We start from the raw sequence: 22954 nt of genomic DNA, 5'->3' as shown, positions 1-22954 counted from the left end.
TTGTCGGCCTTAGGGATAACGACCACGATAGCCTCTCTCATTGAAACAGGTAACTCCCCTCTTTCCAATGACCTATTATACACCTCCGACAGTTTGGCCAACAAAGTTTCTTTCAATACCTTGTACATCTCAGCTGGAATACCATCCGCCCCCGGAGCCCTACCCCCAGCAACCCCCGCCAAAGCGGCCCCCAATTCTTCCTCCCCAATCGGCTCCTCCAACAACTCACAGTCTTCTTTACTCAACCTAGGCAGGTCAATCCCCTCCAAGTAGTCCGTCATGTCCTCAGCCCCCCTGTCCACACTTGAAGTATATAGCTTATTGTAGAATTTCCTAAACACTTCCAAAATCTGCTCCCCCTGAGTAACCAATATTCCATCTTCCCTCCTAATGGAGTAGACATGAGAGGAGTCCCTCTGTGCAGACGCCACTACCGAAAGTAAATGCCCCACCTGTTCCCCCTCTGAATAAAAAGACGCTTTTTGAAAGGCCCGCAATCTCTCCGCCCTTCTCAAATATAATTGATTGACCTCCTCTTGGGCCTTCCTCATCCGACTCGGAGACTCCTTAGTACAATGGGCCCCCAATGCTGCCTCAGCTGCCTTCAGTTCTTCCAGAATAGCTTGATCCTGTACTCTAGTCCTAGTCTTATGTCGTGAAATGTCACGAAACAGAATCCCCCTTAAATACGCCTTCATGGTGTCCCATACTACGTGGCATTCCGCACTCCCATCATTAATCCTAAAAAACTCCTCTATTTCAGCCCCCACCCTTTCCATGTCCAAGAGTTGTAACCAGGAGGGGTGGACCTTCCATCCCATCTTCCGTGAACCAACCTGTTCAGATAATTTTAATGATACCCGAACTGGACTATGATCTGATAGAATCCTGGGATTATATTCCACCTCACTTAACAATTCGTTCATCCCATCATTGCCCATGGCGACATCGATACGAGACATAGAACCATACGTGGTCGAGTAACAGGAATAAGAATAAGTATTAGCGTTTCGAACCCGCCATAAGTCAATCCAGCCTATTTCTCTAAGGTAATTCCCAAAAGGAGTGCCATTACCGTCCCTACGTAGCGGAGCGTGATTACTCTTATCCCAATGGTCGTCGGCAATATTGTTCACATCTCCAACCACCAGAAGAGGAACCCCGACCCACCCTCTCATATGCTCCAAAATCTCTTGAATTTTCTTACCAGAATACGGCGGGGGTATATATATTGAAACAATGCAAATCAGACGGTTAAGAATTTTACACACCAAAAGGACATACTGACCATCTTTATCAATTTTGTCTTTCTCCTTTTTTAACAGGTGAGCGGATTGTGAAAAGGTGGCGGTGGATCAGAGATCGCTTTAAGAAGGAGTTCAATAAAGAGATGCGGGCCCCGAGTGGATCTGGAGGACGCAGGAGCACGTACAAATACGCAAGGGCCCTGTCGTTCCTCAGGTCAACGATGGTCACCCGAAGGTAAATATTACCCACCACATGCACTAATGTTTTACATGTCTAACCTCTTTTGCTCTTTCAGCAAGGGCCATGCAATGACAGTATATTGTTTGTTTCTCTCTTTTTCCACAGTACCGCTGGGAGCACTCCGGAGCCTGCAGCACAATTGAACACTTCTGGGGCGATCCCTCAGGAAGCTGCCACCGAGGGACACTGACAGTGAGGAACCCTCTGCACCTTCCCACTCTACTGATCCCTCTTTCCCATCCACGAGCGCTGGAGCATCCTAGCCGGTTCCATTGCACGTAGCTGCTGGTGAGAACATAGCATTCCTGTACCCCACCCCTCTGCTGCAGCCACCTCTAGTACACCTGTAGCATCGGGGCAGTTTCGCCAGAGGGGTCAGTTACATAGTTATGCTCCCGAGTTCTTGCACCTGAACGCATCGTTCCAGAACGGTCTTAAAGTTTTGTCCGAGCAAATGGCTGCAGGATTCAATTTCATAAATAAAAGTATGCTCGAGATGCATACACTTCTGGTAACGATGCGTTCAGAGGCAAAACAGTCACCGAACAACACTTTTTTCAGTCGGTGCTTGAGCAAATGGAGACGCTATCTACTTCTCAGCAGATGCAAGTAATGGAATCCTGCCAGTCTACTCTAGCGCTCATAGCCTCTAGAGCAGATAGTCTTTCCAACCATCCTCCAACTGCCCCCCTTCCTCCACTGTCCATCACTACAGCCAGTACCATCCTCCTGACCCATACCGCCAAACTGACCTTGCCCCATCCCGCCCAACTCGCCATCATCCACATCGTGCCCCGTCCCAACAGCCACAACACTTTCAGCGTTCCCGTGCCCCTTCCCACCAGCCCCATGCCCCTTCCCACCATCCACACTACCAGCCTCCCGCCCGTGCCACTTCCCACCCATATGAAGATCCCGACCCATACAACTTCACATCTACTTCATCCTCGCCTCCTGTCCCTGCCCACTTCCAGCAGACTATCACCCTCTTCCCAAACATCTTCTACACACATCACTCATTCTGCCACCCAATCCTCACAAAACATTTCCTACACCCCTCCATCCTACCAAATTTCTAACCCCAATCCCCCTTTCTTATCCACCCGCTCAATAGCTTTCTCCACTCCTTCACCCCTAACCGTTGAACATTCTCCCCCACCATCACATTCCTCTCTCCACACTCCCACTGTCGAAGTGTCCCTATCAGACAGTGCCTCCGATAGTATCTCCACCCCGACGTATGAAAACATTTAGTTACCCCTTTTTTTAACGTGTTGTTTAATTATGTTAATAAAACTTTTTGGTTGAAAACTCTTGTATTTATTCATTAGGGACAAATAACACTTTTGTTAAAGGTTTATTGGTAACAGTAGTACTTTGGGTAAAACCCAAACATATGCACATCTTGGTTTAAAAATAAACTCAAACAGGTACCCAACATTGCTAAAAGGTAAACCCAAACAGCTACGCAACATGGGTAAAAGGTAAACCCAAACAAGTACGCAACATGAGGGTAAAAACCAAACTGGTACACAACATGGGTAAAGGTTAAAGTTATTACTAGGTACATACAAAGTATTTAAACTCTATCATCCTGCCAGTGTATTCTTCCTTGGGGTGAAATAAAATATTCTGCAAAGTGATCCCGTATTCTGGAAACTGTGGCAGAACTTCTGTATGTCTGGTTGCTATAATCCGTAAAGGTGGTTTCGGCAGAGTGGTCCTCAATGGAAAGCTGTTCCTTGGATATAACATAATTGTGTAGGACAACACACGCTTTCACCACCTCATCCACAGTGTCTGTCTTTAAGTTTATGGATGTCAAGAGAACTCTCCATTTGGCGGTTAGGATCCCAAATGCACACTCCACCATTCTCCTTGCACGTGTGAGTCTGTAGTTGAAAATTCTTTTAGTATTGGTTAAACCACGGCTGGAGTAGGGTTTCAAAAGATGCTCTGAAAGCTGAAAAGCTTCATCCCCAACACATACAAATGGCATTGGTGGCTCAGAGGTTTGAGGCAGTGGTCTTGGTGGGGGAAATTGAAAGGTTTGTCCATATAAATGCCGCCCCATAGAAGACAGTTTGAAAACTTGTGAATCATTAGAACGGCCATACGCCCCAATGTCCACCGCTACAAATTTGTAATCCGCATCGGCGATGGCCATCAGCACGATGGAAAAGTACTTCTTGTAGTTGAAATACTGAGATCCAGAACCAGCCGGTTTCACAATACGGATGTGTTTCCCGTCCACCGCACCCAAGCAATTGGGAAACTGGCACACTTCCAGGAATCTGTCAGCTACTTCCACCCATGTCTGCATTGTGGGATGTGGAATGTATTCTTCATGCAGACCGTCCCACAGTGCACGGCAAGTGTGCCTCACTATTCCTGATATTGTTGAAATGCCCAGTCTGAATTGAAAATGTAGGGAAGACAGGGATTCACCGGTTGCTAGGAATCTGGGAAGAAAAGGAAGGCAGAAATTACTACAAATTCAAAATAAATATCAAATAAAGAGTCCACAACAAAAGTTGATTCAAAAAGAATGCTTACCGAAGAGTGACCATCAGACGCTCAGCCGGGGTAATGGAGAATCGGCAATAGGTATCACTCCTCCTTATCAGATGTTGAACCCGCTCCACCAAAATATCAAAGTTCTCCGCTTTCATCCGAACATAGCTGAAAAACTTTTCAGGGTCACCTCGAAGCTCCATATACAATGTTGAAAAGACTCCCCGGGTCATTCTCTGTGCCGTGATGGGGTGGATCCACAAACTGCGTCGTCGCGGACGCATGTCATGCTGTCTCTCTTCCTCTTTCTCAATCACAATAGCTTTTAATCGATTCGCCTCTGTGATGAAATCCACGTTGTTCTGCAGAATCATTGCAATAATGCCATCCATCTTGCTCTGTATCTTGCTCCTCTCCAACCCGTCACAGATGTTAAGAACACTGTATATATAGTTTTCAGCCGGCCAATCACCTTTTTAGCCTTTCAGGGGGCGTTTTTTAAAGCCGGATCCGTAAAAAACCAGAAAGAAAACCGGATGAACCGGAGGCTACCGGATGAGCCGGATCCGGACACCTGATCCGGCTCATCCGGTTGCCTCCGGTTTCTTTTAAAAAAAAACCGGATCCGGCGATGCAGCGCGACGCCGCATCCGGCAAGAAACCTGATGTGTGAAAGCAGCCTTACTGAACAAGTTCTGTCAGTCACAGTGCCACTGAATAAGTTCTGTCACAGTGTGACGTAGTTCATTCACTTTTACTGAACACATTCTGCCAGTCACAGTGCGACATAGTTCAGTCACGTTCACTGAACAAGTTCTGTCAGTCTGAATATTCTAGAATACCCGATGCGTTAGAATCGAGCCACTATCTAGTGTGTGTGTGCGTATATATGTATATATGTGTATATATATATGTGTGTGTGTGTGTTACACACACATAATTGTCTAAGGGTCACTTCCGTCTGTCTGTCCTGTCACGGTTATTCATTCGCTGATTGGTCTCGGCAGCTGCCTGTCATGGCTGCCGCTAGCAGTCAGCGACGGCCACAGTCAGATTAGTCCCTCCTCTACTCCCCTGCACTCACTGCCCGGCGCCCGCTCCGTAATCCCCTCCGCTCACACAGGGTTAATGGCAGCGGTAATGGCCCGCGGTGTAACGCACTCCGTTTCCGCTGTGTCCCCCCAACTATTTACTATTGATGCTGCCTATACAGCATCAATAGTAAAAATATGTCATGTTAAAAATAATAAAAAAAAAAAAAACCTGCTATACTCACCCTCCGCCGCCGCCTTTCCCGCTCCTCTGGACGCTCCCGGGACCGCGCCATTGCAAGGGGCAGCTTCCGCTCCCAGGGCTGGTGTGTGACAAGTTCCTGCTCACACCAGCCCTGGGAGCGGAAGCTGGCGCTTGCAATGGAGCGGTCCCGGGAGCGTCCAGAGGAGCGGAAAAGGCGGCGGAGGGTGAGTATAGCAGGACTTCCAACGGTCCTTCGGAAGGTGAGTATATGTTTATTTGTTTAAGTCTCTATACTACGTGGCTCTGTGCTGGGCAATATACTATGTGGCTGGACAATATACTATGTGACTGGGCAGTATACTACGTCGCTGAGCAATATACTACGTGACTGCAATAGACTACGTGGGCTGTGCAATATACTATGTGGCTGGGCAGCATCAACAGTAAAAAGATCTAATGTTACAAATAATTATAAAAAAAAAGGTTATTCTCACCTTCCGACGTCGCGCGCTGTCCTCGGCAGTGCAAGTGGCAGGTTCCGGTGCCAAGGATGTATTGCGCTATGTGACCGTGACGTCATCACAGGTCCTGCGCTCATACCAGCCCTGGGACCGGAAGCTGCCGCGTGCACCGCACACAGGCGCCAGGACTTCAAGGGGCCTTCGGAAGGTGAGTATATGTTTATTTTTTATTCTAAGTCTTTTTTGAACCACGCATATAGTGCCCACATTGCTATATACTACGTGGGCTGTGTTACATACTGTGTGGGCTCTGTTATATAATACATCTCTGCAATTATACTATGTGGCTGTGTCGGTTCTGTTATATACTACGTGGCTGTGCAATAATAGAATTATTCTTACCGTTAATTCGGTTTCTAGGAACCTTCCACGACAGCCACTTCGGAGGTTGTCTTCCCCGCCCTAATAGGGGACAGGAACACAAGAGGTTAAATACCCCTCCCCTTCCTGCACCGCCAGTGTTTTCCTGGACACAGTAGCATGTATAGTTACCACAAAAGTGCAGGAATCATCCAATAAGAATATCAGGTAGGGAGGGAAATTAGTGCTGTCGTGGAAGGTTCCTAGAAACCGAATTAACGGTAAGAATAATTCTATTTTCTCTAGTCACCTTCCACGACAGCCACTTCGGAGTAGTACCAACAGCTAATTTCTCTAGGGAGGGACTACAGCCTGCAGAACACGTCTGCCAAACGTTAAATCCCTATTGAAATTTAGCCGGTAATGTCTGGTGAACGTATGGATGGACGACCAGGTGGCGGCTCTGCATATCTGCTCTGCTGAGGCATTCCCCCTCTCTGCCCACGATGTTGCCATTGCTCGGGTAGAGTGTGCCTTCAGAGAGGCAGGTGGATCTAGTCCCTGCGATGAATAAGCCAAGCAAATAGACTGTTTGATCCAGTTTGCGATGGTGTTTTTTGACGCCTTCTTTCCCTTATTTCGTCCGGAGAACTGAATGAATAAATTTTGATCAATTCGCCAGGCTTCAGTTTGTTGTAAGTAAAATAGAACCACCCTGCGAACATCCAAGGTGTGGAAGGCCTGTTCTTTAGGGTTGGAGGGGTTTGGGCAAAAAGAAGGAAGTAGAATGTCCTGATCTCTGTGGAAATTTGAGACCACCTTGGGTAAAAAGGATCGGTCTAGTTTTAGTACAATGCTATCCGCAGTGACCGTTAAATAGGGTTCCTGTATTGACAGGGCCTGTAATTCACCAATACGTCTAGCCGTAGTGATTGCGACTAGAAAGATTGTTTTCAAAGTTAAGTTTTTTATGGATATAGCATCCAGGGGTTCGAATGGATCCTGGGTTAGTGCGTTAAGTACAGTATTGAGGTCCCAGGAGGGTACCCTAGTACGGAGTGTAGGACGAATTCTGGATGCGGCTGTCATAAATCGCTTGATCCAGCGGTGATTGGCTAAATTTGAGTCAAAAAAGCTACTAAGGGCCGATACTTGTACTTTGAGTGTGCTAGGGGTAAGGCCTATATCCAAGCCCTTCTGTAAAAATTGTAAGATCCTTGCTATATCAGGATTGAAGGGGTCTGGAACTTCTGGGAAGCACCAGGACGTAAATTTTTTCCAGACCTTAGTGTAGATGGCATTGGTTACTGCCTTTCTGCTTTTTTGAAGGGTCTGGATTACGTCATCTGAGAGTCCTTTAGCTTTTAAGATTGTGGCTTCAGTAGCCATGCAGCCAAGTTCAGTCTGTTTAGGTCCGGATGTAGTAGAGGACCCTGGTGTAGGAGATCGGTCTTTTGAGGTAGAAGGCAGGGACCTTCCAGGGCCATATCTAATAGGGCGCCGTACCAACTCCTCCCGGGCCACAATGGGGCAACCAAGATTGTGGTCACTTCGTCTGTCCTGATTTTTTGCAGGGTTTTCGCCAGCATGGGAATGGGAGGAAAGGCATATGCAAGGTTGAATTTCCACTGGTGTGAAAAGGCATCTATTCCCTGTGCCTTGTCTTTGTAATGAAGGGAGAAAAATGTTTCCACCTTCGCATTTTGCCTGTTGGCGAACAAATCCACCTCTGGAGTACCCCATTTTTCGGCTAGGGACTGAAATACTGCTTGGTTTAGGGACCACTCTCCCGGATGAACGTCTTTCCTGCTGAGGAAATCCGCCTGAGTGTTGTCCAATCCCCTCAGATGTACTGCTGTGACCGATAGAAGGTTCCTCTCTGCCCAGAAGAATATTCTTGTGGCCACTTCTTTTAGAGAGGCATACTTTGTCCCCCCCTGATGTCGTAGATAGGCCACTGTGGTCATATTGTCCGAGTAAATACGAACGTGATGATTTTTGATCAGTGCTGATGATGCCTTTAGGGCCTCCTCCACAGCTTTCAATTCTCTTAGATTCGAGGAGCTGCTGCTGATGTCCGATGTCCATTGTCCCTGAAAGTGGAAACCCTCTACCACCGCACCCCAGCCTCTTTTGCTGGCATCTGAGCGGAGTGTTTTTAGGGGAAGGTGGTCCCAGCTGACCCCTCTCTGGAGATTTTGATAATCTAGCCACCATTTTAGCGCCGATTTCACATGGCCAGGGAGAAGAATCTTCTGATTCAATGGAGTCTGTCGTCTCCTGGAATGTAGGAGAACATAAGTCTGGAGAGTTCGTGTGTGAGCCTGGGCCCAGGAAACCGATTGTATACATGCGGTCAGGGACCCTAGTACAGACATCGATTCTCTGAGGGTCGGTGCACGCTGGCCTCTGAATTTGGTTACCTTGCGGACAAGGTTGATTTGATGATCTTTGGGTAGAAAAGATGTTCTTACATCCGAGTCCAGTAGCACCCCCAGGAATTTTCTTCTTGTGGAGGGATGGACCTCCGATTTCTCCAGATTTGGGATCCAACCCAGGGTTTGTAATATCTCTAGGGACTTTGATACGTCTGTTTCCAGACGGGAGGCAGATGGAGCCATGATAAGCAGGTCGTCTAGATACGGGACTATGCATATTCCCTGCTGACGGATGAAGATTATCGCTTCTGCCATAATCTTTGTGAAGACCCGAGGGGCCGAAGAGATGCCGAAGGGGAGAACATTGAACTGAAAATGTTTGATTTGGTGACCCTTGGAGACTGCGAACCTGAGGAATTTCCTGTGCTCTGGATGGATTGGCACATGGTAGTACGCATCCCTCAGGTCCACAGTCGCCATCATCCAACCCTGACCGATGAGGGGAATCACGGATTTGACTGTCTCCATTTTGAATCTCCTGTATCGGACAGAATCGTTTAAGGGTTTCAGATTTATGATAATTCTGTTCTTCCCCGACGGCTTGGTTATTAGAAAAAGGCGTGAATAATGACCACGTCCTTCCTCTAACTTCGGCACCTGAGAAATCACATTTGATTGTATTAATTTTTGTAGATCTTGTAACAAGGAGTTTTGGAGATCTGGGTTTTGAAGGGAGGTTATCTTTACGCAATGTGGGGGTGGTCTCACGAATTCTATTTTTAATCCTTCTTGAATGGTACGAAGGACCCACTGATTTGTGGAGATGTTTTGCCACTCGGTGAAAAATCGTGAGAGTCGACCCCCGACCCGAGTACAGTCATTGTTTATCTGGGGTTTGCTGGGCCTGAGGGGCCAGGATATTTTTTCCCCTGCCTCCCTTAGGATAACTCCATCTTCCCGTTTTGCCTTTTCCTCTCTGTGAGGTTTGATCACGGGAGGGACGAAAAAAGCGTTTTTTTGGGGTCTTTTGCTCAGGGAGAGATTTCTTTTTATCTGCCGCCTTATCCAAAATATCGTCCAGGACGGGTCCAAATACATTATGACCCTGAAAGGGTATGCTACATAATTTGGACTTGGAGACAAAATCGCCTCCCCAGGATTTTATCCAGAGTGCTCTCCTGGACGAGTTAGAGAGAACAGCAGCTTTCGCGGCTACTCGAACCGATTCAGCAGATGCATCGGCTAGGAACCCTGTAGCTTTCTGTAGTAAGGGTAGGGAGTCTAAAATCTCCTCTCTTGGGGTGCCTTGAGTCAAGTGATCCTCAAGTTTGCGTAACCAGATAAATAGAGATCTGGCCACGCAAGTAGAGGCTATATTAGATTTTAGCAGATTTGTGGAGGTGTCCCAGGACTTTTTTAATAAACTCTCTATTTTACGATCCATCGGATCCTTGAGTTGCGAAGAGTCCTCAAAGGGGAGGGCAGTTTTTTTAGTTACCCTAGACACCTGAACATCTACTTTCGGGGTCTCCCATAAGGAGTTATCCCCATCTAATGGGTACCGGTTTTTCAGTTCCGATGGTATAGTCAGACCTTTTTCAGGGAGGTCCCATTCATGCAGAATTAGATCTCGTAAGTTCATATGCACCGGGAACCCTTTTTGGTCTTTGGGTTTCAGACCCTCAAACATCTCATCATGTACTGTGAGTGTAACTTCTTGATCCTCTACCCCCATGGTGCTTCTTACTAAACCGATTAGTTCACTCATGTCCTCAGAACTAAAATAATATTTTTTGTTTTCTGATCTACAGGTGGGGGTAGAAGTGGAGCCTTCGTTTTCCCAGTTATCCTCTGAACCTGAGGACTGGATTTCTCCCGAGTCCGGGTCGGATTCTACTGGGGCTTTTTTCCTCTTTTTTGGAGGGGGTGGCTGAGGCACCGACATCTGCGAGAAGGTAGCCATAGAAGAATGGACCTCATCTTTAATGAGGGATCTAATGCTATCCAACAGCGAGGGTTGTTCGGCGCGCAGGACCTCATCCGTACAGGATTGGCAGAGCTTTTTCCCGTATGTTGATGGGAGTTTGGCCGTACACACTTTGCATTTGCGGCTTGACTTTTTAGGGTCGGAAACCTTTTCTCCCTAAGAGAGAGAGAGAGAGAGAGGGTTTGCTAAGCCACTTAGAGGAATATCTATATATACATATATACATAAAAGCACATATGTATATAGGGGATAGCTGGGCCCAACACCTGCTACTTACTTTGGTAGGAGGGGGAACGCTGGCATCTGCAGATGCAGAGCAAGGGGGTCTGTCACTGTCCATGTCCGTCAGGTTGCTAACAGTCAGACAGCTTACCTTGCTACCCGGATCTTTTTATAAGGATCGGTGGTCCAGCGTGCAGTGCTCCTCCCCCCACGTGTGGCCCGATTGGGGTAGGTCCAAGAACGCCCCCGACGCTGTTTGTATGGCGTGCTTCTGCTGCTGGACGCCATTGCCGGCCGACGTGCGCTCCATGGCACGCTTCCTGGTTGAACCGGAAGTGGCGCGCTTTAACCCGGAAGTCATCAGGCTCTCCGGCCCCGGGACGCGCGCCACCTCCAGCGCTGCAGCTGTGGAGGAGGGAACCGGGGGGCTGCAGGAGGCCCCCGGCAAGCACATCACCGCCCCGCATTGCCCCCAAAGGGAGCGCCGGAGGGGCGGGAGGGTCCCGAGTCGCTCCGAAGAGAGGAGACGGGAGCGGCATTATCCAGGAGGGAAACCCGACCTTCATGCCGCCCGGCTTCTGGGTAAGTGGAGCTCCGTCGCCGGCCACGGCAGCCCCTTCAGAAACTCTTCATGCCCCATAGGGGACAGGAAAACACTGGCGGTGCAGGAAGGGGAGGGGTATTTAACCTCTTGTGTTCCTGTCCCCTATTAGGGCGGGGAAGACAACCTCCGAAGTGGCTGTCGTGGAAGGTGACTAGAGAAATACTACGTAGCTATGCAATATACTACGTGCCTCTACAATATACTACGTGGCTATGTTATATACTACGTGGCCCTGCTATATACTACGTCGCTGACCAATATACTACATAGCTGTACCTACATATTCTAGAATACCCGATATGTTAGAATCGGGCCACCATCTAGTGTATATATATATATATATATATATATATATATATATATATATATATATATATATATATATATATATATATATATATATATCCAATTTCTCCTGTTACCCTTGTGAAAATAAATTGTAGGCTAAAATATAATTTTTGAGGAAAGAAAAATTATTTTTTATTTTCACGGCTCTGCGTTATAAACTTCTGTGAAGCACTTGGGTGTTCAAAGTTCTCACCACACATCTAGATAAGTTCCTTGGGGGGGTCTAGTTTCCAAAATGGGGTCACTTGTGGGGGAGCTCCAATGTTTAGGCACACAGGAGCTCTCCAAACGCAACATGTGTCCGCTAACGATTGGAGCGGATATTTCATTCAAAAAGTCAAATGGCGTGCCTTCCCTTAAGAGCCTTGCCGTGTGCCCAAACAGTGATTTACCCCCACAGGTGAGGTATCTGTACTCGGGAGAAATTGCCCAACAAATTTTAGGATCCATTTTATCCTGTTGCCCATGTGAAAATGAAAAAATTGAGGCTACATTTTTTTTTGTGAATAATAAGTTCTTTTTCATTTTTACGGATCAATTTGTGAAGCACCTGGGGGTTCAAAATGCTCACTATGCATCTAGATAAGCTCCTTGGGGGGGGGTCTAGTTTCCAAAATGGGGTCACTAGTGGGGGAGCTCCAATCTTTAGGCACACAGGGCCTCTCCAAACGCAACATGGTGTCGGATAAAGATTGGAGCCAATTTTTCATACAAAAAGTCAAATGGCGCTCCTTTCCTTCCGAGCCCTGCTGTGCGCCCAAACAGTGGTTACCCCCCACATACGGGGTATCTGCATACTCAGGACAAATTGTTCAACAACTTTCGAGATCCAGTTTCTCCTTTTACCCTTGGGAAAATAAAAATTGTTGCTTGCCATTTAGTTTGGAAAAACTAAGGCTAAGGGGTGATCTTATTTTAATGTATAAATATATGAGGGGACAGTACAAAGACCTTTCTGATGCTCTTATTAATCATAGACCTGAGACAGAGATGCAAACTCGGCTTCAGGAAAATGGCCACCGCGATCTCCATCTGCGCACGCGCAGCATTCCGCGGCCATTTTCCTGAAGCCCCTGGCAGCAGAGGACTCCATCTGCGCACGCGCGGCCTCAGGAAGATGGCCGCCCCCACCGATCACCAAGGAAATCGCGCCGATCGAGGGTTTTTTCTTCACCTGCGCAGTGGATTCAGCAGTTGGGCATGCGCAAACCACTACGCCACCAACGGAAAGATATGCAAGATCTGGGGGAAGAAACAGCGATGTCACCACGCCCATATGACCAGACCAGCGAAAACGGCGACTTTGGTAAGGTATTTCGGCAGCATAGGTGCGGAGTCAGGGTACACAAAATACATAGTAACATAGTAAGGCTGAAAAAGGACATTTGTCCATCCAGTTCAGCCTATATTCCATCATAATAAATCCCCAGATCTACGTCCTTCTACAGAACCTAATAATTGTATGATACAATATTGTTCTGCTCCAGGAAGACATCCAGGCCTCTCTTGAACCCCTCGACTGAGTTCGCCATCACCACCTCCTCAGGCAAGCACTATTGTAACGCACAGCTCAGGCCCTATTTAACAGTATCATACTGAAAAAACGGGGTGACAGGTTAATGAACCTCGACACCCAATAGTTTTTGGCAATATTACACGACAACAGGGCACCAGGGGCTGATATCTGCACTCTGTGTACTTGCAGAAAGATTTAATTCTAACCCCTCTGCAGAAATTCTAATATTTGGCATATCGGTACCCCTTCTTTGATGTTAGAATCTGAGAAGGCCAAGAACTTTCTCCAGGTTCTAGAGTAGATTTTTGTTATCTGTTTTCTACTTTTTAGAAGGGTATCTACCAAATTTTTGAAGAAGCCTTTGTCTTTTAATAATGACCGCTCAAACTCCAGCCATTAAATGGAGTCGCTTCCCTTACGGATGGCATATCGGTCCTTGGAAAAGCAAATTCGGGATATCTGGTAGTACCCAGGGATCGCCTAACGACATTGTCCTGAGCCATGCAAACCAGGTTCTCCTGGGCCAGAAAGGAGCCATCAGAATGACCTTCGCACGATCTTCCCTGATTTTCCTCACCACTAAAGGTAACAGGTTCAATGGTGGGAAGGCGTAAGCCAAAAGAAAATCCCATTTTATTAGGAAAGCATCCACCGCCAGATTATCCTCCCTGGGATTCAAAGAACAAAATCTATTTACTTTTTTGTTGTCTCTTGTGGCAAGTAGGTCCACCACTGGTTGACCCCATCGGCGGACAATCTGATTGAAGAAGTCTTCATTTAGAGACCATTCCCTTTGTCTTAGTATACTGCGGCTGAGAAAGTCTGCTTTTACGTATTTTCTCCCCTTTTTGTGAAGAGCAGTCAAAGAATGAAAATTTGTCTCCTCCGTTTGGAATAGGCAATCTGTGACATGCATCAGAGCCTCAGAACGTGTTCCACCTTGATGATTTATATAGGCCACTGCCACCTGGTTGTCCGAGAGGATCTTGATGTGGTGTCCCTGCAGATATATGAGGAGGTTTTTAACTGCTAACTCAATCGCCATTAATTCCCTCTGGTTGGAGGAAGACTGTGTGATTCCCACTGTCCCTGAACTACGATGTCACCCATGTGGGCCCCCCACTCAGAGGGGCTGGCATCCGTAGTTATCACCCGGGTTATATCTGTTATATCTGTTATCCAGGGAACCCCTACTGATAGAGATAATTTATCTAGCCACCACCTTAGGGATTCAAGAGTTACCGGCCTCAAGGTTATTTTTTCCCCGTAAGGCTCCCCTCAAGACTTTGTTATTAATCAGAACATCTTTCAGTAGGGTTCTAGTATGAAATTGAGCACATCTGACCGCTGGGATGCATGATGTGAGGGACACTAGCAGGGATACAGCCTGTCGAAGGGTCATGGAGGGTGTATTGATTGTCCTTAATACCTGGCGCTGAATTTGACCTAATTTCTCAATAGGGAGAAGACACTTGTGTAGCTGAATCTAGTAACAATCCTAAAATCTTTTGAATTTTTAGGGAATGCAACTGAGATTTCTCATAATTATCCAACCGAGGTGTTCCAATTTAACTCTAGCTGTTTCTAATTGAGACAGTGATCCATCGAATTTCCTGCTATGAGGAAATCATCAAGGTAGGGAACAATAAGAATATTAGATTCCCGTAAATGTGCCATAACCTCTGCAATAATTTTTGTAAATACTCTAGGGGCAGAAGTTATACCGAAGGGAAGTGCCCTGTACTGAAAAATGTGAACTACTCCCTCCATTAATACTGCTACCCTTAGGAATTGTTGGAAATCTGCATGAATGGGCACATGATAATAGGCATCTTTTAAATCCACTACCACCATGAAAATCTTTAAACAGCATTTTTATTGTTGTATTGATAGATTCCATCTTGAAGATATGTTTGACCAGGTAACTATTAAGGTGTCAAAGATTTATGATGGTCCTATAAGTTATCAGGCTTCTGAATAAGAAACAGGGGAGAATAAAATCCCTTTCCTCTATCAGATTTTGGGACTTCTTATAAGGACATTTTTAGAGCAAAGAGACAACACCTCTTCTTCTGAAGCCGACTGTTCAAGGGGAGAAGAGCGTAAATTTAAAACTATCCCGTGGGGTACGAGTAACCTCAAGTGTGAGACCCTGAGATATAGTGTTTTGTACCCAAACACTATTAGTGATCTCTGACCATGCTGAACAGAAATGTAACAGTCTACCCCCCACTGGGATTGCTAGTCATTTGTCTTCCTTCTTCCTTTCCTTTGAGGAACGACAGAACATAAATCCTGTACCTCTTCTATGCCTATCATCCCATCTAGACCGATCTCTAACAGGTGAAAGGCATGCCTCCTTCCCCAGCCAAATCTCTTCTTATTAAAGAGACGACGGTAGGATCCAAACAAGTTAAGAAACTTTTTTTTTGTCATCTCCCGCTTTTTCTAGGAGTTCGTCCAAGGTGGGACCAAACAAATATTCTCCTTTACAAGGAATGGCACAGAGCTTTGATCTTGACTGTATATCCCCTGGCCAGCATTTCAACCACAAGGCTCTTCTAGCTGCATTAGGGAGTCCTGCCGCTCTAGCAGCCATTTTAACAGTCAATTGAAGCATCTGACAAGAAGGCAGCCGCCTTCTTAGAAAAGACTCTCTAGAGGCCCCCCTCCTTCAACTGGGTCTCTTGGTCCAGCCAAACCTTCATTGACCTGGCTGTACATGTTGATGCCAACGCAGGTCTTAAGGAACCGGCCGCCATTTGCCAGGTACCCCTCAGAAAAGTGTCCGCCTTTCAGTCAAGGGGGTCTTTAAGGGTTCCCATATCCTCAAAAGGAAGAGATGCTCGTTTCGCCACTTTGGCTACTGCCGCATTTAATTTAGGAGCCTTCTCCCAATTGCTAACTGCCGGGTCATCAAACGGATATCTGCGCTTTTGTGCTGGAGGCAAGGAACCTTTTTTCTCAGGTTTTTTCCACTCCCTATTAATAAGTTCCAGAATTTTCTCATTTAGCGGAAAAACTCAACGCTTTTTTTACTCCAGTCCACTAAACATCACTTCCTCTCTGGATAATTGAGGCTTGGGCTCTGCTATGCCCATTGTCCCTCTGACCGCTTTTACTAACTTATCTATCCTTTCAAGGGGTAGACAAAAGCAGGCGGGTCTTCCTCTGAGGAAGAGGACAATGCAGCTGAATAGGAGGAAATTTCATCTATATTCTCATCCACGGAAGAGTCAGATCAGAGGAGCTTTAGAGCTTCCCGCTTTAGATAAGGACGTAATGGAATGTTTGACTTCCGTCCTGACCATCTCTTTCAGGCTTGCTGCCACACCTGAGGGGGCAAGTAAAGGTACCGTCACATTAAGCGACGCTGCAGCGATATAGACAACGATGTCGATCGCTGCAGCGTCGCTGTTTGGTCGCTGGAGAGCTGCCCTGTGCTTAGTAACCCGATGTTTACCCTGGTTACCAGCGAAGACATCGCTGAATCGGCGTCACACACGCAGATTCAGCGATGTCAGCGGGTGATCCAGCGATGAAATCCAAGTCCTGGACTTTCCCCAGCGACCAACGATCTCCCAGCAGGGGCCTGATCGTTGGTCGCTGTCACGCATAACGATTTCGTTAACGATATCGTTGCTACGTCACAAAAAGCAATTATATCGTTAACGATATCGTTATGTGTGACGGTACCTTAAGGCAATCTAGTCTCCGCAGATCTAATGCCCTCACCCCCTCCCTGAGACCTCACCATCTGCTGGATATAGCGGCCACATAGCTTTTTAGGGCAGTTATCAGGTAAGGGAACCCCACAGATGGCACACTCTTTGTTTCGCCTTACCGATGCATTTCTTCCCCTACAATAAAGAATATGAGGGCAATCCCGTCACTGGGTGAACATTCTCGAAGATCACTTACCAGTGCCTGCCCCCAAAAAAGGAAATACTGGAATATGAGGGGGATTCTTCCTGGCTGATGCTCCAGACCCCTGTCTGGAGGAGCTTTTGCGGCCAGAGTCATCAATCCTTCTGTCACCTTTGGGCTTCTGACAAACCTCATCCAGCAGCTGAGGCTGCTGTTCACGATCGCTCTCCATACCTCACGGTTTTGAGGCCAGAAGCAAGGGAACCCAGCTCCGGAATCTGCTTATAACCCCTCCTACGGTCAGCAGCCACACCAAGCGCTCCCCCCTGATTTGTTGTCCCTCTCTCCAGGGGCAGGAAATCGGTGGGGGGGACTAATTGAGCGGCGTGCAAAATCCCGGTGGGCGCCTCCATCTTGGAGCCACCGCGCATGAGCGGAACCCCGCGACCCGGAAGCAGAGGCCGACTCCGCCCCCAGACATCACCATGGCCCGCAGCGCTTCCTATCAGTGCTGAGAGCAGCGATACCCTGGGTGGCGCCACCACAATGCCGCCGCACGGACCCCAGCCCGCACACAAGCCTGCCCGAAAAGAGAGACACCAGGGGAATACTTAACCGTGCTGGCTCCTGGAGACAGACCACAGGTGACTGCTCCCTGCTGTAACGCCACCGCCGTGCAGTCCTGCCAGGACCACTGTGACGTCTTCCAGGATCTCCGCACCGGCCGAGGTAGGAGACCCCTCTGCTACCTGAATCGGCCGGCCTGGGATCCTTGAAAACATTCTCTAGGATCCAGTCCATTTAGGAACAGGAAACCAACTGATAAGTGGGAGAAGTGCAGCCCTTTTGTATCTGTAGATTTCCTGTTCCTAATGGGCGGATCCCCTCTCTCGTGGTGCTGTCATGGGAGTCCGAATAAATGACAGTTTATACTGAAAATTCTATTATACTAAAAAAAATAAAAAAAAAGGTCTCCGCTGTCACACTAAGGATAATCTGATATGTGCATAAAACAAAATGGAAAATCCTCAGGTGCTTTTCTGAAATATATAAGAAATATCAAAACAGGAAAAAAAAAAAATGGAAATTTCTAATCCATTCGCCAATAAAGAACTTTCATCTGCATTTGCAAAATATATAATAATGCAATATTCTATAGCGCACCACTGCAGCTATTTTACATCAGAAATGGGATATAAATATACCGTATATACTCAAGTATAAGCCGACCCGAGTATAAGCCGACCCCCCTAATTTTGCCACAAAAAACTGGGAAAACTTATTGACTCGAGTACAAGCCTAGGGTGGAAATGCAGCAGCTACCGGTGAATTTCAATAATAAAAATAGATTATTATTTCCCCATAGCTGTGCCATATAGTGCCCTGCGCCGTTCATTATTGCCCTATAGCTGTGCCCCATATAGTGCTCTGCACCGTTCATTATTGCCCTATAGCTGTGCCCCATATAGTGCTCTGCACCGTTCATTATTGCCCTATAGCTGTGCCCCATATAGTGCTATTGCACCGTTCATATTGCCCCATAGAAAGCTCTGCCCCATATAGTGCTCTGCACCGTTCATATTGCCCCATAGAAAGCTCTGCCCCATATAGTGCTCTTGCACCGTTCATATTGCCCCATAGAAAGCTCTGCCCCATATAGTGCTCTTGCACCGTTCATATTGCCCCATAGAAAGCTCTGCCCCATATAGTGCTCTTGCACCGTTCATATTGCCCCATAGAAAGCTCTGCCCCATATAGTGCTCTTGCACCGTTCATATTGCCCCATAGAAAGCTCTGCACCGTTCATATTGCCCCATAGAAAGCTCTGCCCCATATAGTGCTCTTGCACCGTTCATATTGCCCCATAGAAAGCTCTGCCCCATATAGTGCTCTTGCACCGTTCATATTGCCCCATAGAAAGCTCTGCCCCATATAGTGCTCTTGCACCGTTCATATTGCTCCATATAGTGCTCTTGCACCGTTCATATTGCCCCATAGAAAGCTCTGCCCCATATAGTGCTCTGCACCGTTCATATTGCCCCATAGAAAGCTCTGCCCCATATAGTGCTCTTGCACCGTTCATATTGCCCCATATAGTGCTCTTGCACCGTTCATATTGCCCCATAGAAAGCTCTGCCCCATATAGTGCTCTTGCACCGTTCATATTGCCCCATAGAAAGCTGTGCCATTGTCGCTGCTGCTGCTGCTGCAGTAAAAAAAACAAAAAAACACATACTCACCTCTCTTGCTTGCAGCTCCCGGCGTCTCGTTCCGGCGTCTCCGCTCTGACTGATCAGGCAGAGGGCGCCGCGCACACTATATGCGTCATCGCGCCCTCTGACCTGAACAGTCAGAGCGCAGAGACGCCGGGAAGATGGAGCAGCGGACAGGTGAATATTACATACTTACCTGGTCCTGGCGTCCGGCTCCTTCTCCCGGACAGCTGTCTTCGGTGCCGCAGCTTCTTCCTCTATCAGCGGTCACCGTTACCGATGATTAGAGAAATGAATAGGCGGCTCCACCCCTATGAGAGGTGGAGCCGCCTATTCATTTCTCTAATGAGCGGTCCCACGTGACCGCTGATAGAGGAAGAACTGCAGCACCGAAGACCGTGGGACGGCAGGGAGAGCGCCAGGATCGCTGGGACTAGGTAAGTATGCCTCAGCGCCCTCTCCCCCTCACCCGCCGACCGTGACTCGAGTATAAGCCGAGAGGGGCACTTTCAGCCCAAAAATTTGGGCTGAAAATCTCGGCTTATACTCGAGTATATACGGCAGGTTTCAACATGAAAATGGTACGGTAAATACTCGAGTATAAGCCGACCCGAGTATAAGCCGAGACCCCTAATTTTGCCACAAAAAAAATGGGAAAACAATGACACGAGTATAAGCCTAGGGTAGGAAATGCTGCAGCTACTGGTAAAAGTAAAATTAATTGAGACATGAGTAGGTTAAGTGTTTTTGAATATCCATGGTGAATCAGGAGCTCCATATAATGCTCCATACAGTTCATGATGGGCCCCCATAAGATGCTCCATACAGTTTATGATGGGCCCCATTAGATGCTTCATAGAAAAATATGCCCCATAAAATGCTCCATACAGTTTGATGGGCCCCATAAGATGCTCCATATTAAAATATGCCCCATATAATGCTGCACAAAGGTGGATTATGGCCCCATAAGATGTTCCATAGAAACATTTGCCCAATACAATGCTGCATAAAGGTTAATGGCCAAATAAGATGCACCACAGAAACATTTGCCCAAAACAATCCTGCATAAAGGTTGATTATGGCCCCATAAGATGCTCCATAGAAACATTTGCCCCATACAATACGGCATTAAGGTTGATGGCCCCATAAGATGCTGCACAGATTATGCCCCATATGCTGTTGCTGCGATAAAAAAAAAAAAAAAAAAAAATCACATACCCACCTGTCCCCGTTCCACCGCTGCGCGCCGCGTTCCGGCTTTCTAACTGTTCAGTCAGAGGGCGCACACTAAACAGGTCTGAGGGCGCGATGACGAGAACGTCACAGCTGGAGGACGCGGAAGACGGAGCGGCGCGCAGCGGTGGAACGGGGACAGGTGAATATCGCGCAATGCTCTCCCTCCCCCGTTATAGTCACCTGCTCCCGGCACGGTCCCTGCTTCCCACTGACAGATGGTCTCTGGGCGCCTGCAGCTTCGTCCTAAGTTCAGCGGTCACATCGTACCGCTCATTAAAGTAATGAATATGCGGCTCCACCCCTATGGAAGTTTAGTCGCGTCCATATTCATTACTTTAATGAGCGGTACCACGTGACCGCTGAACACAGGAAAAGCTACCGGCGCCCGGAGACCATCGGAGATGCAGGGACCACGCAAGGAGATGGTGAGTATGTGACAGCTGCCGCTCGACCTCCAACCCCCCTGGGACAATGACTCAACAATTAACTGAGAGGGGCACTTTCAGCCTAAAAAAAATGGGCTGAAAAATCTTGGCTTATTCTCGAGTATATACTGTAATTATTGAGAATTCATTAAAAATCAGTCCCACTGATCGTCAAACCACACAGAAGCCAGCATGAACATTTTATACCAACATGGCAATCTGCATAAATCCCCAATCCAGTAGATGTTTCCACAAATTACAGCAGGTATATATTTTAACAAAAAGGCAACTTGAATAAGTTGGTTCTTTTTACTTATGTCCACAAAAGCATGAGATCCTGTGAAAAATGTATGCAAACAACTATAGGGCTGGTGGATCCTGGTGCAGAGAAACAATTAGGGTGTCAGGCAAAAAAACAACAACTCCACAACAAATCAGACGCAGTCCACTAGAGATGAGTGAATAAAAGTGCAAATGAATTCTCTAATTTTACAAAAATCCACATTTGCTAAAATGTGGATTTTATTTTTATTGACAGCTTAAAGGGAACCTGTCAGCAGGATTGTGCACAGTAACCTACAGAGATTGTCAGTTATACTGCTTAAAATTATACCTTGGTTGATGAAATCCGTCTTGTGGTGGTGGTTTAATCAACGGATTTTTTTTTTTTTACGTTATATCAGGAGAACAGCAAAGAAATTAATCATAAACACATTACATATGCGATCATGTGCCCACCTCTGCCTGCAGAATATTTTCTTTTCCAAGACAGTTTACATAATCCTTATCTATAAGGGATGCAGGCTGCATTATGAACACTAATCAGGGCACCACAATGACTCCCTCTCCAGTTCCACCCTGGAGCATGAGCATATCATTAACTAAAAACTGAAAATAAAGATTTAACAACCACAAGATGGATTTCATCAGCCAAGGTATCATTTTACTCAGTATAAAGGCGCCGAAGTGTCACTGTAGGTTACTGAGCAACCTTGCCTGCTGACAGGTTCTCTTTAACCCCTTAACCCCCAAGGGTGGTTTGAATGTTAATGACCAGGCCAATTTTTACAATTCTGATCACTGTCCCTTTAGGAGGTAATAACTCTGGAATACTTCAACGGATCTTGGCGATTCTAAGATTGTTTTCTCATGACATATTGTACTTCACTTTAGTGGTAAAAATTTCTTCGATATACAGTTATATGGAAAAGTTTGGGCACCACTATTAATCTTAAGCTTAAAGTTTTATAAAAATTGTTTTGGTTTTTTTTTGCAACAGCTATTTCAGTTTCATATATCTAATAACTGTTGGACACAGTAATGTTTCTGCCTTGAAATGAGGTTTATTGTACAGAAAATGTGCAATCTGCATTTAAACAAAATTTGACAGGTGCATAAGTATGGGCACCCTTATTTTCTCGTTTTAAATACTCCTACCTACTTTTTACTGACTTACTAAAGCACTTTTTTTGGTTTTCTAACCTCATTGAGCTTTGAACTTCATAGCCAGGAGTATGCAATCATGAGTAAAGCTACTTAACCCCTTAGTGACAGAGCCAATTTGGTACTTAATGACCAGGCCAATTTTTGCAATTCTGACCACTGTCACTTTATGAGGTTATAACTCTGGAACGCTTCAACGGATCCCGCTGATTCTGAGATTGTTTTTTCGTGACATATTGTACTTCATGTTAGTGGTAACATTTCTTCGATATTACTTGCGATTATTTATGAAAAAAAACAGTAATATGATGAAAATTTTTAAAATTTTGCAATTTTCAAACTTTGTATATTTATGCCCTTAAATCAGAGAGATATGTCACGAAAAATAGTTAATAAATAACATTTCCCACATGTCTACTTTACATCAGCACAATTTTGGAAACAAAATTTTTTTTTGTTAGGGAGTTATAAGGGTTAAAAGTTGACCAGCAATTTCTCATTTTTACAACACCATTTTTTTTTAGGGACCACATCACATTTGAAGTCATTTTGAGGGGTCTATATGATAGAAAATAATGAAGTGTGACACCATTCTAAAAACTACACCCCTCAAGGTTCTCAAAACCACATTCAAGAAGTTTATTAACCCTTTACGT

At 46.3% G+C, this 22954-nt stretch overlaps 2 protein-coding genes across 2 annotated transcripts in view; both read right to left on the bottom strand.

Annotated features, from left to right (window-relative positions):
- The window catches only part of CCT5 (chaperonin containing TCP1 subunit 5), a 329132-nt gene that overhangs the window by 52124 nt on the left and 254054 nt on the right, over positions 1 to 22954 (bottom strand). The gene's annotated exons all lie outside the window — the stretch shown is intronic.
- On the bottom strand, positions 2481 to 4509 carry LOC138643635 (uncharacterized). Its single transcript, XM_069732491.1, has 2 exons — positions 4045 to 4509; positions 2481 to 3950 (listed from the first exon to the last, which is right to left on the bottom strand). Exons 1-2 carry the CDS (start codon positions 4392 to 4394, stop codon positions 3068 to 3070), a joined length of 1233 nt encoding a protein of 410 aa, XP_069588592.1. The 5' UTR covers positions 4395 to 4509; the 3' UTR covers positions 2481 to 3067.

This window comes from Ranitomeya imitator, chromosome 6, assembly GCF_032444005.1.
Source record: "Ranitomeya imitator isolate aRanImi1 chromosome 6, aRanImi1.pri, whole genome shotgun sequence".
Classification (NCBI taxonomy): Eukaryota; Metazoa; Chordata; class Amphibia; order Anura; family Dendrobatidae; genus Ranitomeya; species Ranitomeya imitator.
The sequence above is the reverse complement of the archived record's forward strand: the minus strand, read 5'-3'. Positions and strand labels throughout refer to the sequence as shown.

Excerpts from the sequence above, each read along its gene's own strand:
- LOC138643635 (XM_069732491.1), bottom strand. The coding sequence starts at position 4,394 with ATGGATGGCATTATTGCAATGATTCTGCAGAACAACGTGGATTTCATC. Across the intron at positions 3,951-4,044 it reads CGTCTGATGGTCACTCTTCG|ATTCCTAGCAACCGGTGAAT; the intron begins GTAAGCATTCTT and ends TTTTCTTCCCAG.